This window comes from Berghia stephanieae, chromosome 2 (assembly GCF_034508935.2).
Source record: "Berghia stephanieae isolate SIO BIC M18660-M18661 chromosome 2, UCSD_Bste_1.3, whole genome shotgun sequence".
In the NCBI taxonomy this organism is placed as follows: Eukaryota; Metazoa; Mollusca; class Gastropoda; order Nudibranchia; family Aeolidiidae; genus Berghia; species Berghia stephanieae.
The window spans coordinates 126,385,063-126,400,857 of record NC_088361.1 but is presented as its reverse complement, the minus strand read 5'-3'; the positions used below and the strand labels follow the sequence as shown (position 1 = coordinate 126,400,857).

Below are 15,795 nucleotides of genomic sequence, written 5' to 3'. Positions count from 1 at the left end.
CTACTACTACTACTACTACTACTACTATGTCTTTTATCTTCCATTATTTTCTGGAAGGTTCTGTTCCCTGACGCTGACCTTTTCTTATCAATTGGATCACCCTCCTGGGGCACCCTATCCTGTACCCACACCACGCTAACATTTCATTCATACTGCAACCACCATTGAGTAAAGACGATACAAGTTATTTTTCATTATACTTTATTTGTTTTCCACGTTTATTTGCTGACGAAGGGTTTGTACCCGAAACGTCCATTGTCTGTTTTGTTCCCATACGAAGCCTCTCCATTTTCACTCTTTCGTTAGTATGTTATGACGATCGACCCAATCAGCAAAGTACGGTCCGCACTCGTGCACCGTCGCGAACCCGCCCGGTAGCATCGTCACAACACACCGTTCAACTAGATGCTCTGTCGTTTCGGGTTCTTGCCCACATCGGGTACATGTGGGACAGGTGGAAAGTCCCCACTGATGAAGCGCACTTGCTGTTTTAGGCAGCTCCTCGACCGAAGCCGATTCGCAGCCACCCAGTGTCTCCTCTGACTGGTCGATGAGGCATAAGATAGACAACGTGCATACCTACAAGTAAGGTACAGAAAATTAGGTTTGGCATTTTAGCATATTTTTTTTCTTTCACATAATCTTTTGTTGAAAAAACAACCATTGATTTCATAAAATATTTAAAAAGTAAGCTTAGATTGGGAAACGGTGGTTTGTTAAATCATGACACTTACTCATGGCAGCGAGATACGAAAATTTAGATTCATACATATTTTTCAGACCATTTGGCATTATTCGGTGACTTGTTTGGCATTTCTTGAAAAATCAATTTGGTAAAATATGAATGGACGATAGCCGATAGAGAAAGTGAAAGTAGAATACGCTCAGACAGGATGATGATCAATGAGTGTAATCAATGTATTTAGCCGGAATCAAACTCTTATTAACACCAACTTGACAGATGGACTGGATCTGACGATTAGTAAAATAATGGACTTCATGAAAACTCTTTAAAATCTTGCCCGATTGACAAGGTTCGGGGAAAGAAGTTAGAATCATTCTCAGCACTCAAAAGATGACGAGTCGGAGTCAGTGTCGATTTTCTTTTCCGCCGGCTTTTCCGCTAGGTTACATTTATTCGACTCATATGAAAAACATAACTCTTTTGTCCATCTTGATAGTTATTATATCAACATCTGAAGCGTCTAAATTGAAAGGCCATTTTCAAAAGTTAGGCTCACACAGAGAACCTCAAGGTGTAACATGGTCAGGAACATTTTCTACCCCTGTTGTTTTCTTCAGCAGTTTTGTTGATCCTTATAAACCTGTCATAATGAAAGGAGCTTTGGAACATGTATTACATCCTGGACTATCAAACTGGACCGATAACTTCCTAAGGTATCAATCTCTTACTCTTTGAATTAGTGTAAAATTGCTAGTTCATTAAGTTGAATAACTAGTTGAACTACCAATTCGTGTGAGCATCTCAGTATAGTATTACAATATTGGGTGGCCTTCTACTCATTCCTCGATCTAAGGGAAACAACCCATGTATTCCTTTAACTAATCCCCTAAAAGAAAACAGTAAACCTAGTACTTTTAACTAATCCAAATAGGAAAAATAAAACAAAGTGACTATTTCTCAGCATGCTCGGGAAAATAAACTTGAACTCTATTTTTCCGAACAGTTTTCGGTTTGCATTATGGATATTTTTTTGCTTACCTATTTGTGAGATTTCGGCGTCATCTTTCATCATTCTGCAACTTCTAATAAGACTGGGAGATAGCATATGTTCTAGAGCTAGATATTACACCCCCCCCCCCCCCAAAAAAAAAAAAAAAAGTTAACGAATGTTTGAAACAAAGAGAAAATTGAATAACGAAAAAAGAAATTAACATTAAAACTGAAACAAAAAAAAAATGAAAAATAAAAATAATTTTTGTGTTTGACAGCTGACAACTTGCAATCTCTCTGTCTTGTCTTTTTTTTAGCAACAAGAAAAAAAACCCCAATAAATAAAGATGAAGAAAAAAAACTTGCCCCTTCAACATAAGGGCTATTCGGATTGGAGTCTGTATAGCCATGACCTTATTTTACTGAGAATTCGGGAAAATAGAGTTCAGCATTAGGTTGGCTGAGCATTTGAGAATTAGAGATCAAGTTTGTTTTCTTGATCGTTTGGAGAAATAGAGATCATTTTTAGCCAGCCATTTTTATGACTTTATTTCCCAAGCGTTTGGAGAAATAAAGTTCAAATTTATTTCCTGAGCGTTTAGAGCACAGTGCTTGGAGAAATAGAGGTCAAGTTTCCCAAGCATTTGGAGAAATAGAGTTCTTCAAGTTTATTTTATTGAACGTTTGGGGAAATAGAGCCAGCCAAAATAAAAACCTTGGGACCTTTACTATGACCTAAACTATAACTAACCCTAATAGAAAAAAACATCCTAGGACTCCCCTGCCCTACATTTCAAATTTCATTACTTCAACGGCAATGGCAGCTGAGAACCAAAACAATGCATGATCATATTATGAAATTTAAAACTTTTACTCAGGTTTGTTCTACAGCTTTTAGAATGCTATACTGAAAATTGACAAATGATTACATAAACATCTTACAAAAGATCCACAGGTAAAATAGCAATATAAAGTGACACTACCTCGAGAAGCGTGCAGGAGGTCTCCCTACAATATCTTTTTACCATTTATGATTTAAGTGGCTGATGCATCAGGAATTTCTCCCTTCATTTATTCAAAAGTAAAAGGCAGGCGTTATTTTAAAAAATTATTTTTATTATTACTAAACGAAAAAGTGAGATAGGTGGAAAAAACCCAAAACAATAATCTATTTACTCGTACAGAACACACACACTTGCACACCACCATTATCACACCACTTCCACAACACACACATACCACACAGACAAGTGGACACACATGAATAAGTGAATTTCGTTTTCCGGCACTTACTTACGTTCCTTGCATAATTTTGACTAATTTTGGGTCGCTGAGATCTTACCAAATACACCCACGTTAATTTAAAAAAATGAAATAATGATAATAATAATTATAATGATAATGATAAAATATGATAAATGAATGAAAATGCTGATGATAATGATAATGACTGTTTATTAATGAAAGAAAAATAAGAAAATGGTCATAATGATAATAAGAACAATAATAAATAATAATAAAGAGTAAAAATATTTTAAAATTCAAAATTAAAATTAGATTTTGAAAAAAAAAGTTAAATAGACAAATAACTAGAAATTAAAAAATAATAGTATTGAAAAATAAAATTTGTCCTCATTGGAATTTGAACCCAGTCCTTAACCACTTCGCTACAGACCCTAATGACTTGTGGAGATATTTAATCATGTCTATTACTAATACATAGAAGAATTTAAAAAAAAAATTGAATGACTTTTGGTCTCCCATAGTGGGCAGGCGGTTCCTTGCTGTGTCTTCAATCTCCCTATATCTGTTTTCTGGGTTGATCTCTGCCTTTGTCTTGGAATGGGATTACTTGGTTTGTCCTGGCCCTTGACAGAGTCCTTGGCTGAAGGGAAATAGTCAAATGTATGGAGATACTTTTGAGAGATGATGTTTTTTCCTTGTTGTATATCATCTCTCTGTTATATAATGATAGTTATATTTTTTATTTTGAACATATCATGTAAACAATCTTCTAAGTGGGATCCTGTGCTTGTGTCTCAAACTAAGTACATTGATAGTACGCTCTTGGAATCTACATGTTCCCTACATGTTTGAACCAATTCCCGTTTGTCTTACTCTTTCTTGGGTATTTTAATTGTAATTCTAGAATTTTTTGGATTATCCCATTTTCTTCCTTTTCACTGCCGCTGATATGACCTAAATTCATTGCAAGCGCGGTAAAACCCTTAAAAACAATACAAACAAAACAATTATCTTATTATTTGTTGTAATCAAAGGCTCTTATTAGCCATTCATTCATCATGAATTACATGCATTTGATATGACTGAGATATGTAGAGTTTGAACTTCTCCTATTGTTATATTTTGAATGTTTTAATTTTATTTCCAGAAAAAAATATGGATCAAAGATGGTCAAAATAGAGAAAAGTAAGATTGAGAACAGGGAAGATCCTGCTTCATGGATCCCTTTTAAAGACTTCCTTGCCTCATATCAATCAAAAGATATCTATCTTGTGCACAGTCTGAATAATAACATGGAAGGTAATAATTCTTTGTGTGTGTGTGTGTGTGTGTGTGTGCGCGCATGCGCATAGGTGGATTGGGGGGGGGGGGGGGGGGGTAACAATGCACTCACATTTTTTCACTTTTTACATTGTTACAGTGTTATTAATTTAACGGAACTGACCACTCGATCTGCAATGCTTGGTCACCAGTTGGGATTTCTTTTCATTTCCATTCTGGGTTGATCTTTTTTGTGATTAAAATCATTTACTTATTTGGACCGCTCACTCCAGCTGGAGCATAGGCCATGGGCAAATCCTCTCCATCTTGTCTGGCTTTGTGCTATCTTCTCTGCTTCCGCCCATATTGAGCCTTTAGTTTTCAACTCCTCCGTCAGTACCATCTTCATACCCAAAAGGTACCAAGTTCGAATATCTGCTGTGCTGTGTGGCCTTTAACAAGTCACCTCGCCCTAGCTCTGTTTGTGGCACTGTTCTGTGGTTGACGTCTGGGTTATTCCAGTCTTTTCTTGGAATAGACCCTAAAGACAAATTACCCTATGGGATGAATAAAGGGAACTTTTTATTTATGAAATATGAGATGAATGGAGAAGTCCACTGGAGAGTATTAATTTTAATGCTGTGATCTGGGTGTACATAGAGTGATCCATATGTCCTAGAGGCAACCTGAGAAAATGCTCTGTCGGTATAGATTTTGGGAACAGTTAATTTCTGGATCTTAAGAATTGAGGTGGAATAAAATTGATTATATTTCCACAGATTTGGTTCTTATTCCAAAGACCCTTCAATGTGGCGGTTTTCAAAAACTTATCCAAGAAGCTGTTCTCTGGATGGGAAGTCATACTGCAAGCTCAGTGCTACACAAGGATCCATTGGATAATCTTTTGTGTGTTCTGAATGGTCGTAAACAAGTTGTTATGATTGACAAAGTAAGCTTTAGATATAGTCTTTATTCGTTTTGATTCGGGAAGTTTGGGGGGGGGGTTGTTTTTTTGGGGGGGGGGCGTTTTATATATTTTTGTTTTTTTGTTTGTTGTGGTTTTTTTTCTGATTATTCTAAGGAAATCTCTGTAAAATTAGAACAGTGTTGCTCCGTATAAAATGATGAAAGACCCTAAATGGCACCATAAATTCTTAAACTTAAGCTAAAACTATTCTGTAACTACCAGGTAAATGTTCCTCTAAGGCAGTTGTAATTGTAGGAGGAGTAAGCAATAAAAAGATGTACAGAATGCAAGTCAATGTTATGCTGACTTTGCCAGATAAAGTAAAGACCTTGCTCCTTTAGTCCCGATAAAAAAGACCCAAGATGATTCAAAATTAGATAGAAAAGTCAAGAGTATATTATTGTGATTATTATTATTATTATTATTATTATTATTTGGAGAGAAAAAATTCACACAATATTTCAGATCATAAACCATACATTGTGGCAACTAACAGACATATTGATCGGTAGGATATTTTCCGTTTAACCAAACAGAATGAAGTCAGTTCTCAATAACAAATCTAACAGTTTATTTTAAATGGCTGAAAGGTATGAATTTTTATCTTATGTCAGCAGTCGTGGTGTCACATTATAGAGAGAATGTCTTGCTTTGGGTTTCCCTTTGGTATATTGAATGTAGAGATGAAGAAAATTAGATACCACTAAAATAAGTCAACCCCAAGACTCCATAAGACCAGTAACATCCTACTGTATTAGAAGGTGGCCAAAGGCCATGGAACTACTCCATATATTAGCACGGATGAGCCATCCAAAACAAATATTTTTTTACCTCAGTTAACAGAAACCATTTTATCTTTTGGAAGTGTTCACTGACATGATGGTTGAAAGTCCTTGATTTGGCAAGAGTAGATATAAACATTTGAAAAGTTACATTAATAAGAATTTCCATGGATTTCTCAGACTGCTCCAATTGATTCTTAAGCCAGAGGTTTGTCTAAAGTAACAGCTCTTACAAAATACCATAGCATGAAGCTCTTTGTACATAAGATTCTTTAAGAAACAATAATCTAGCATCTCCGTTTATTGCCATTTTTTGCTCAAAGGTTACCCCAAAAAATAACAAAAGTTGGCATTAATTGTCCACCTCTCATAGCCCCTGGTTAACTCCCCACTGGAGCCCATATCCAGTGAATTCACATAGAGGGCAGGAAGCGATTTACTGTGTCTTCTATCCCCCTATATCTGTTTTCCAGCTTACTTTCTGTCTTTGTCTCGAATGAGATTACTTGGTTTTGTCCTGGCTGGGAGGGAAACAGTCAAATATAGAGTTAGAGTTTTGGGAGATGATATTTTTTGTCTTGTAAATCATCTCTCTGTAATGGACTGTATTATTGTTTTACATATATATGATTATATTATATGCCTTTTCTTGTGCGATCTTCACTTGTATGTTGATGTAGGTATTCGAATAGTGTTGTATCCGCTTTTCGTGAGTGTTTCTGTATAAGGAACAGGTTGAATATCTCTCTCTATTTTTCTCTATTTTGAAGGTTTGCCCACTTGCAGTGCTACCAAATGAAAAAAATATGTTAAATTGTAATCATATGTTTTTAATGAGAAACAATTGCTGTTTCTCAAATTATCAAAACTGAAAATCCATGGTTTTGACCATTTCCACTTGAAAATTGATTTTCTCTGTTTTCCAAATCCCGAGAGTCACATATATGCTAGACTTTAACCTTATTTATAGGATCATTGATAGTATTAGCAATAGATATGACTATCATTAAAACAATATACAACTGCACTTCCTAATATTTGAAGCAGGGTAAACGAAAATCATATCCGTGCAATGATGAGAGTGTTACACTGTACTTAGTATCACTTTGTGTTGACTAGGGATGTTGACCACTAATCTTCTCTCTGAGCACAAATTTTAAAATTTTTGTCTTCTCTGTTTATTCATTGTGAAACCCAAAGTTGCTACTTACACAGATTTATCTGGTATAAATAGTTGCCGAATTCTGATTTGTTTCCTCTGGAAATGAGTTACAAATTACACAGCTGCCAACCTTGGCCTATGGTCATTAAAATCTGCCGGAAATTAATAGATTTGAATTTTGTTGGAAAACTCCAGTTGTAATGTTGATAATTTATAATTGTACTTTTTTATTCACCTATTATGCATTTCACAAAGATACCATTAATGATTGATTTTTAACCATTTCTTTAATTTTATTTGGTTATTACACATTTTTCACTTATACCTTTAACACTGTTTTGAGGATTTGCATTAAATATGCATGTAAGCATGGAATGTTCTCAGATCTTATTCATACTTTCACTATTTGTTACATAGATTGTGTTTAGTAAAAACAATATTGAATCAACATTATTGAGTAGGAGACATTCACTTAGAAAATTAAATACATGAACTTGAACTCGATCAGGGTTTTTTCTTTATTGGAATGATCCTGATTTTATTTTATTTTTCGACAAAGCATTTGTAACATTGTAGGTTAAAGAAAAAAGCATACACCATTTGCACTGCTACTCAACATCTGTTGTTGACATGAGTTTTGCTTTGTTTTTCAAAAGTAAACTAAAAAGTAATCTTTTATTCGTTTGTTTTTACTATTGTATATTTTTAGACATACAAAGAGGAGGTTGAAGAAACAGGATTTGACAAGGAGAGAGGTTTTAGCACAGTTGATCCTCAACGAGTAGATTTTGAAAAGTTTCCACAACTTGCACACGTAAGCTGGCATGAGGCAAATCTAGAAAAAGGAGACTGTCTGTTTATACCAGAAGGGTATGATCTATCCTTGACATAATCATATGTTAATTTTTTTTTTTTAATTTTTAAAATCAGAATAAGATATCTTAAATCTGTAAAGAGGATTGAACACTTCATTTAGTCATTACTACAAGTATGAAAAGAAAAGAAGTTGTAATAGAAATAGTAATTTCAATCTATAATATATCAGTTTTTAATGCCCCTTTGATACTGAGTTGTTGTTTTTTTTTTTGTTTGTTTGTTGTTTTTTTCAGCTTTCTGAAAATGATTGTCACATTGTGATCATGATTTTATAAAATTGGTACACTAAAACTTTACTGAAGGCGCATTGTTGTGTGACGATAATATGTTAATTTTGCTCTTGTCCATACATTATAGATGGTATCATCAAGTAACATCCAGTGGATATCGCCATTTGAGTGTCAATCTCTGGTTCTCACATCTATGGTGGTTCAATAAGACAGACTGCAACTATGACATCAGTGTTTACAAACCTTTAGAGCCTATCTCTACCTTTGGTTTTGCTTCACCTAATGAAGCATATCGGTATGTCAGCTTGCCATTGTTGTTTTAGTGTAGTATTTTTTCTAATCAAAATTAAATTGTATTCATATGATAACGCAATTGATTAATCTCCATCTATTTCTCAACATCATGCACAGAACCTTTTTGTTTAGGTTTATAATCATTCTTATAAGATATGCTATGAAGCAGTCATTTAGAGCCATAAGGAACTAGATTTTACTCTGATTTCAGTAGCTTTAAATGGATATTGATAATTGTTTGCTACCCTTTGGATATGATGCTACTCTATCACAGAGTCCTTTCCACTAGATCTTACTGGCCCGGCAACCAAATCTTTCCTGAATGGTCACTACGTCAGCTAATAAATTAAAACATATTGACTGAACTCGAAATAAATACTGGTATTTTTACCTGGTCTCTTTACCTCTGAGTTGAGTGAGAGTTAAGCAACCCTCACATTGCTAGCCGATACGGCTGCTGGGATACTTTTTGCATCTTTCTGTACATAGTGATGAAGGAAGGCCAGTAACTTGAAAATATGTTTGTGATCATTTTTTTGGGTGATGAGTTTTGTTATTGTTAGATTTTTTTGCTGTTTTTAACAAGTTTTAACAAGGGTGTATAAATGTTCTTGTGTGTGTGTGTGTGTACGTGGTATGTTGCACACACGTTGGAGGGGGGAAAGGGAGGGGGGGGGGGGGTTACAGGAGTGGGAAGGTTTGGGGGGGGGGGGGGGGATAAAAAATAAGATAGGACATTTTAAAAAAAGTAAAATAAAATAGCACTTTTAAAAGAAGGGGAGGAGGAAAATTATTTTGCCGTTTGTCTTTTGAACTTGAATTTTTTAATTTTTTTAAAAATTATTTTTTTAAAGGGTTTTACGGCGCTTGCAACACATTTAGGTCATATCATGTATGAGTGTCTTCACATTGTCATAGGTGATAGCGATTTTTTTTTTTTTTCGTTTATTTGTTCCCAGTAGTTCACAGCTAATTTTGTGCTCATTGCTTTGTTTTTGTGTTTTATGGAGGTTTTGTGTTAGTTGTATCTAGTTTTGAATGGGGGTTGTGTGCTGCCAATGTACTGTGTGACTGTGGTGAGGAAAATATAATAATTTAGGCTGCTTTAAATAGTCAAGAACTCTAGAGATCCACGCATCAAAAACCCATTCTATTAATTTAATGTCTATTGAACTGATTGATTACCTGCTTCTGTCTCCACAGGTCAAAACTGTTGTCTCACTTCAAAAACAAAGGCATTCTACATAGATATGCATTTCATGAGCTTTTACCAACAAGTCCAACAGAAGATCGCGCTAACGAGGTAATAATCCTTAAACTTTTTATTGTTTTCAATAGCTTGATTGAAAATTGGCAAGGATATATTTTTAAAAACCCAACAAAAAAGATTATTGTCAGATTGTAAATCAAAATAAATCTCTCACTCTTTCTCTTCTATATATCTCTATCTCTCTTTCCATGTCTGTCCCTGTCTCCATTTTTATCTTTATCTCTTTTCTGTATGTTTGTCTTTACATCTATCAGGGTTCCCACGCAACCGTAGAAAACGGGAATTTAGATTTTGTTTTTCAAGGCCTTGAAAACCGGGAAAAACATGTTTGATTTGTCCAAAACCTTGAAAAAAAAGGGAATTTTATTTTTTAGAGAAAAAATGCCAGGAGGGTCATAAGTGATAAAAGGATCACATCAATCTTGTTGGGAGTCCTCAGCAAAATTCGGGTTGACAAAGATCCTATGTTGTCAGCCCAGCAAGGTAGAAAAAAAAGGGTACTTTAATCACTTTGAAGAGAGGATGAAAGAAAAGGAACAAGTGAAGAAAGCATTGAAAAGGATGAATATAGATGATGGTATTCAGGAATTGAAAAAGAGAAGAAAGCTCTTGGAAATGAATCTTGCATTTTTTTAAAAGGAACATGAAGAGGTATCTGTGGCAGCAGAAAAGTTAATGGACTTCACTCTCCTTGCTTAGGCAAATGTGCTGAGGTAAAGCCATAAAAGGCAAAGAATATCAAGTGTGACCCCCCCCCCCCCCCCCCAAAAAAAAAAATCGCTTCTGATATTGAGGAGAGATGCAAATCCTTGACTGATTTACATTGAGTTAGTTCTGGGTGGATTTTTTTTGTTCATAGTGTTTTAGTGTTGTTAAATAATAATATTTTGTTGTGAAACTTAAAATTTTTATCATGAAGTGTGTGGAGTAGTTGGCAATGGACAATTACTTAGAGAGGCAATATGATGATTCAATTTAACTCCCAGACTATACCTTGCTTGAACTTTATCGGTAAGATTTACAGATTAAGTGAGGTACGAGGGCTCTTTCATAATTAACCGAAAAATGCCTGTAAAATCCGCGTTTTTTATACTATCAACAAAATTCTTGCACGTGTTCTTACCTTGACTCGTCCTTCATTTCTCTACGTAACAGCCAAGCCTGTCGACACACTTCTGCCAACGCCGCACCATGGAATAGATACCCTCTCGGAAGAAATTTCCGTCAAGGTTTTGTAGCCATTTCCGCACATGGTCAACAAGCTCTTCATCGACATCAAAGCGCTTTCCTGCCAGCTCACGTTTCAGTGGCCCAAAGAGGTGATAATCAGATGGTGCGAGGTCTGGACTGTGTGGTGGGTGTGGCAAAATCTCCCATCCATATTTCTCTAGCCAACCTTGCGTCACTCGCGCTGTGTGGGGTGTAGCGTTGTCGTGTTGCAAAATGACCCCGTTGGTCAACTGCCCTGGGTGCTTTCTGCGAATGGCCTCCCTAAGCTTGTCAAGAGTTTGGCAGTACCTTGCAGCATTGATTGTTTCTCCAGGTTGTAAGGTTTCGAACAGAATAACACCACGTCTGTCCCAGAAAACAGTTCCCATTATTTTCTTTGCTGACCGCATGACTTTGAATTTCTTCGCGACAGGTGAGGATGGATGTTTCCATGTCATCGAATCTTGCTTTGTTTCTGGGGTGCAATGGTGCAACCAAGTCTCATCACCGGTGACTATGCTGTCAAGAAAAGTCACATCGTACCCTAGAAAGTCTCCGCTGGCGTTGGCAGTATGCCCGTGAACCCTGCGTGAGCTCTTGCTTCTTCTCAAAAGTTCCCTGCAGATGTCCAATCTTTGTTCTTTATGATTGTCTGTCAATTGCTTAGGAACCCATCTTGCGCTGACTTTTCTGTAGCCAAGTTCATCAAATACAATTCTATGGGCAGAAGTCTCCGAAATTTCAAGACTGCTTGCGATTTCATGAAGTTTCAACCTCCTGTCTTGACGAAGAAGCTCATCAACTCGCTTCACATTGTCTTCTGACGTCGCAGTTATCGAATGCCCTCTCCCTTCCCTGTCTGTCAAGTCGGAATGGCCGGCTTCAAACAAATTACACCAGTGATAGACTTGTGTACGGCTTATAACATGCTCACCATATACACTCTGAAGTTCTTTATGAATTTCGGTAGGATTCAGACTTTTGGCGTTCAAAAAACGTATGACAGCTCTGATTTCCTCCTTTGACCAAGTTTCAAGGTGGGCCGCCATCTTTAAAATCGTCTAGAAATTCAATGTGCAAAATGATGCACTTCATAATTTCTGGGAATATTTGAAAGGAAATAAGGAATATCATGTCGTTTACAGAATTAAAAAATCTCCACTGGTTGCTGAGCAATGGGCATTTTTCGGTTATTTCTGAAAGAGCCCTCGTATGTCATGCACAACCTTGAAAACTATGAAAATAACCTTGAAAATCCTTGAGAAAAACTTGAATTTTTCTTAAAGATTAGGTGTGGGAACCCTGATCTATTTATTCACCAAATAATCTAAATTAGCTATTTTAGTACGTTATTATAATCAAAAAAGTGAAATGGGTATAACTATGTAATGATGAAAATTTTAAGCAAATTCGCATAATTCTGCGATTTTGAAGTTATCTCAGATGTGAAAGAGCATTTTTAGCATAAAATTTTTGCAGTTTCCATTTTTCAAAATTCAAAATTTGCTCATTTGGATGCATAACATCATGAATTTGTTTTGTAGAAGCAACAAGGACAGCTCAATCTCATGGGTCCTGCACTATCATCAGTCCTTTCCATACAGCTGTAATTTCGCTGAAATTGAATATTTGGTTTTGTCCAACCTCTGTCTGGGGTCTTTTGCCGAGAGGAAGACATTTTTATGTTTTACCTTTAGAATTTGCGATCTGTTACCATCTGAATGTGCACCTCTTGGCCAGATTCTATGCAAGTGTCCAGCCAGGACTTTAAAGTTGTTGCACTTTTTCTTGTGTGCAAGCCATTGCCGACTATAGTTACGTTATGGTGCAAGCCCATCTTTTCTTTTTACCATCATCTGCCTTTGACATTGTCACTTAAATGAAATAACCTAAAAGTATTGCAATTGCTGTAAAACTCATAAAAACTGATTAAATTTGCTACCCATCTTAATGATATATTTCACACACACAGACATACAGGCACAAATGCACACTCACACTTGGTCGTATATATAATATATATACTATACGCCAACATGTTTATTTTTATCCAGTTCATTCAAGACTAAATTAATATATTAGTATGTTGAATTTAATTGTGCCTTTAATTTTAATGCTATTATAATTTTTACAATTTTTTTTCAGTTTTTTGATGCCATCAATCTATTTCCCGATGCAGCTCTTTCATGGAGTGAACTCTATGCCTTTGATATTGATTACATTTTACCACAGTTCTGGGATTTATTTGACATTCCAGAAAATCAGGATACCCACATTGACAGGAAAAAGACTGAAAATTACGATATGCATTCGAATAGTGCTTCTTCTGGTGATAGAAAAGTACAGGAGGACTTCAGCAAAGTTTCAGAGTTTATAGCCACTGGTTCAAGTTCAACTGAGAGTGAAAATAACCTTAGCAATGATGAAAATGAAAATTCCATAGATAGTGATGCTACAAATAGTGTCCAAAATGCAGAAAGTAATGAGCAGAGCCTGCCATTACCAGATGCTGTTTCTAGTGACACCCCATCACTTCCTGATGACTCTGTTGATAATCTTGTACACAAATCAAATACTCATATGGATGGATTAGGCAAAGAGGATGTTGATTTAAATGAGGACATAGAGAACCATGACAGATTTCGGTCTGGTGAAAGTGATAATGAGCAGAAAGCGTTTCATCATTTTACAGAATCTCCCAGAAGTCATTCTGGTATCGGTGAGAAGTCACCTAGTGGCTCAGATGATGAAGGCACTGGAGTTGTGGATGAGGATCAGATGCATTTAAAAGATGAATTATAAAAGTATCAAACTAAATTTGGAATTTAGTGACAAAAAGAAATATTTGAATAAAAAAAAAGCTCATTTATACATTGTGTTTTCAGTCTCCTTCCCATACCCCCCCCCCCCCTCTCTCTCTCTTCCTCTAATATATAGATATAATTATGTTTTATTGGAGCTGGCGATGAAACACATTAAAAAACATTCCATTTTGTTGGTAACATGTGACTGTATTTCATCATTTCTGATCAAATTTGTATATTATATTTTCTTTAGTGCAAATTATCATTTATATCTTACAAGGTTGCCAATTTTCAGTATATTCCAATAGTGGGCAGGGAGGTCACTTACTGTGTCTTTTATCACCCTATATCTGTTTTCTGAGTTAGTCTTTGTCTTGGAATGGGATTACTTGATTTTGTCCTGACCCTTGCCAGTCTGTGACTGGAATGGAACCAGTCAAATGTATGGTTTTTGGGAGATGATATTTTTTCCTTGTAAATCATCTCTCTGTTATGCATTGTTATATTTATTGGTTTGAATACACTATGATTTGAGTGTATTCCTCTTTGAGTAGAGGGATCTTGAGTTTGGATGAGACTTTTAGGTGACCTCAAATTAAGAACATTGATAGTTTTCTCTTGGGATCTAAATTGAACCAGTCTTTTTTGTCTTACTTTTCATTGAATGCTTTCAAATGTTAATCTAAAATGTGTTGACTATCCCATTTTCTTCCTATTTACTGGCGTTGAAAGGACCTAAATGTGTTGCAAGCGCCGTAAAGCCCTTAAAAACAAACATTTCAGTCAGTATATTTACTGAGTCTCTTAGATCTGTCGGGAAAGTACTTTGCGATAGACTAGAGTCCTATCCAAAGGGTAGCAAGCAATTGCTATTGTCCGTTTCATGCTTTAGAAATCGGGATAAACTCCGGCTCCGTGGGCTGAAAGGCTCTGAAGGACTACTTTACTTACTACTAAGTACTGTGATAGACATGTAATGACGTCTTGTCATGTCACATATTAACCACTTTCAAGCATACTTACAGCCCTTTGTAGCATTTCTTTGGTCGATGGAGTCTTTATATCTCTCTACATTGCACACAAGCTGGCATTTTTAACAAGTGCCAAAACAAAAAAAATTACAAAGCTCTAAATGTGTTCTTTTACAATGATTTAAGAACACTTCACACAGTGCACATGGAGGTGACAAAATGAATTCACTATTGGTTACTTATTGGCATTTTTTTCAAAAAGAAAATTATGTTAATATATTGTCTATGTGGGTTGCTATCAGTTTAGTAATCTCAAATATTCAAAATCTGTGCATTTCAAGTGGCAGCAAGTATGTATTTTTGTGAGTATTGACTTTCTATGAGGTGACCAAGAAGTATGGACATTTTTTCTAGGAGGAAGACAGTAAGTAGTACTTCAGAGCCATAATGAATGCCCATGAGTTGTATTATGTTTTAAATTATGAGCATGTATGGTTTACGCAAAGAAGAGAGAAAGAGGAGGGTGTGTGTGTGAGAGAGAAAAGCTAATCAACATGAATTATGGATGACGATGCCATTTAAACTATTGTAGCATATTTCTAAATAAAAATATAATTGTAATTTCAATTATGATGCGTTTTAAAAATTTATTTTGGGATGATGTAAGAATTACTTTAGAGTTAGAGAGAGAGAGAAAGAACATGTTGGCTGACTTAAGATGGTACAAGGCCCAACAATTTCATATTGCCAGTTTTTTTTTGTTATTTTAATTGCTTTATGATTCTACCACAGTCTTTATATTGGTCAGAATGTACTTGTTACACAAAATGTTTGATAACTACAGTGGACCCCAGGTATAACAGGTCAGGATATAATAGGGACCAAGTTATAACATTCAGGGTTTTTTTTATAATCCTCGTATGCCTTTAGTAAAATTTACTGACTGTAGCAGGGACTTTTAAGAGCCTAATCGCTTATATCAGGGGCGCCAAAACCCACTTAATATCACCAAACACAATACATTAGCCCATATTATACACTTCAGTATAG

At 35.6% G+C, this 15,795-nt stretch overlaps 1 protein-coding gene across 1 annotated transcript; it reads left to right on the top strand.

The window, feature by feature from the left end:
- The first annotated feature begins 854 nt into the window (after positions 1-854).
- On the top strand, positions 855-15,372 carry LOC144966540 (uncharacterized). The gene is made up of 7 exons (XM_078903183.1): positions 855-1,398; positions 4,068-4,219; positions 4,960-5,129; positions 7,801-7,961; positions 8,325-8,492; positions 9,695-9,794; positions 13,116-15,372. Exons 1-7 carry the CDS (start codon positions 1,076-1,078, stop codon positions 13,770-13,772), a joined length of 1,731 nt encoding a protein of 576 aa, XP_078759309.1. The 5' UTR covers positions 855-1,075; the 3' UTR covers positions 13,773-15,372.
- Positions 15,373-15,795: the final 423 nt, after the last annotated feature.

Bases quoted from the DNA above. Each gene is read 5' to 3' on its own strand.
- LOC144966540 (XM_078903183.1), top strand. From the start codon at position 1,076: ATGACGAGTCGGAGTCAGTGTCGATTTTCTTTTCCGCCGGCTTTTCCG. The intron at 4,220-4,959 runs GTAATAATTCTT...ATATTTCCACAG, and splicing joins TCTGAATAATAACATGGAAG to ATTTGGTTCTTATTCCAAAG. The intron at 5,130-7,800 runs GTAAGCTTTAGA...GTATATTTTTAG, and splicing joins AAGTTGTTATGATTGACAAA to ACATACAAAGAGGAGGTTGA.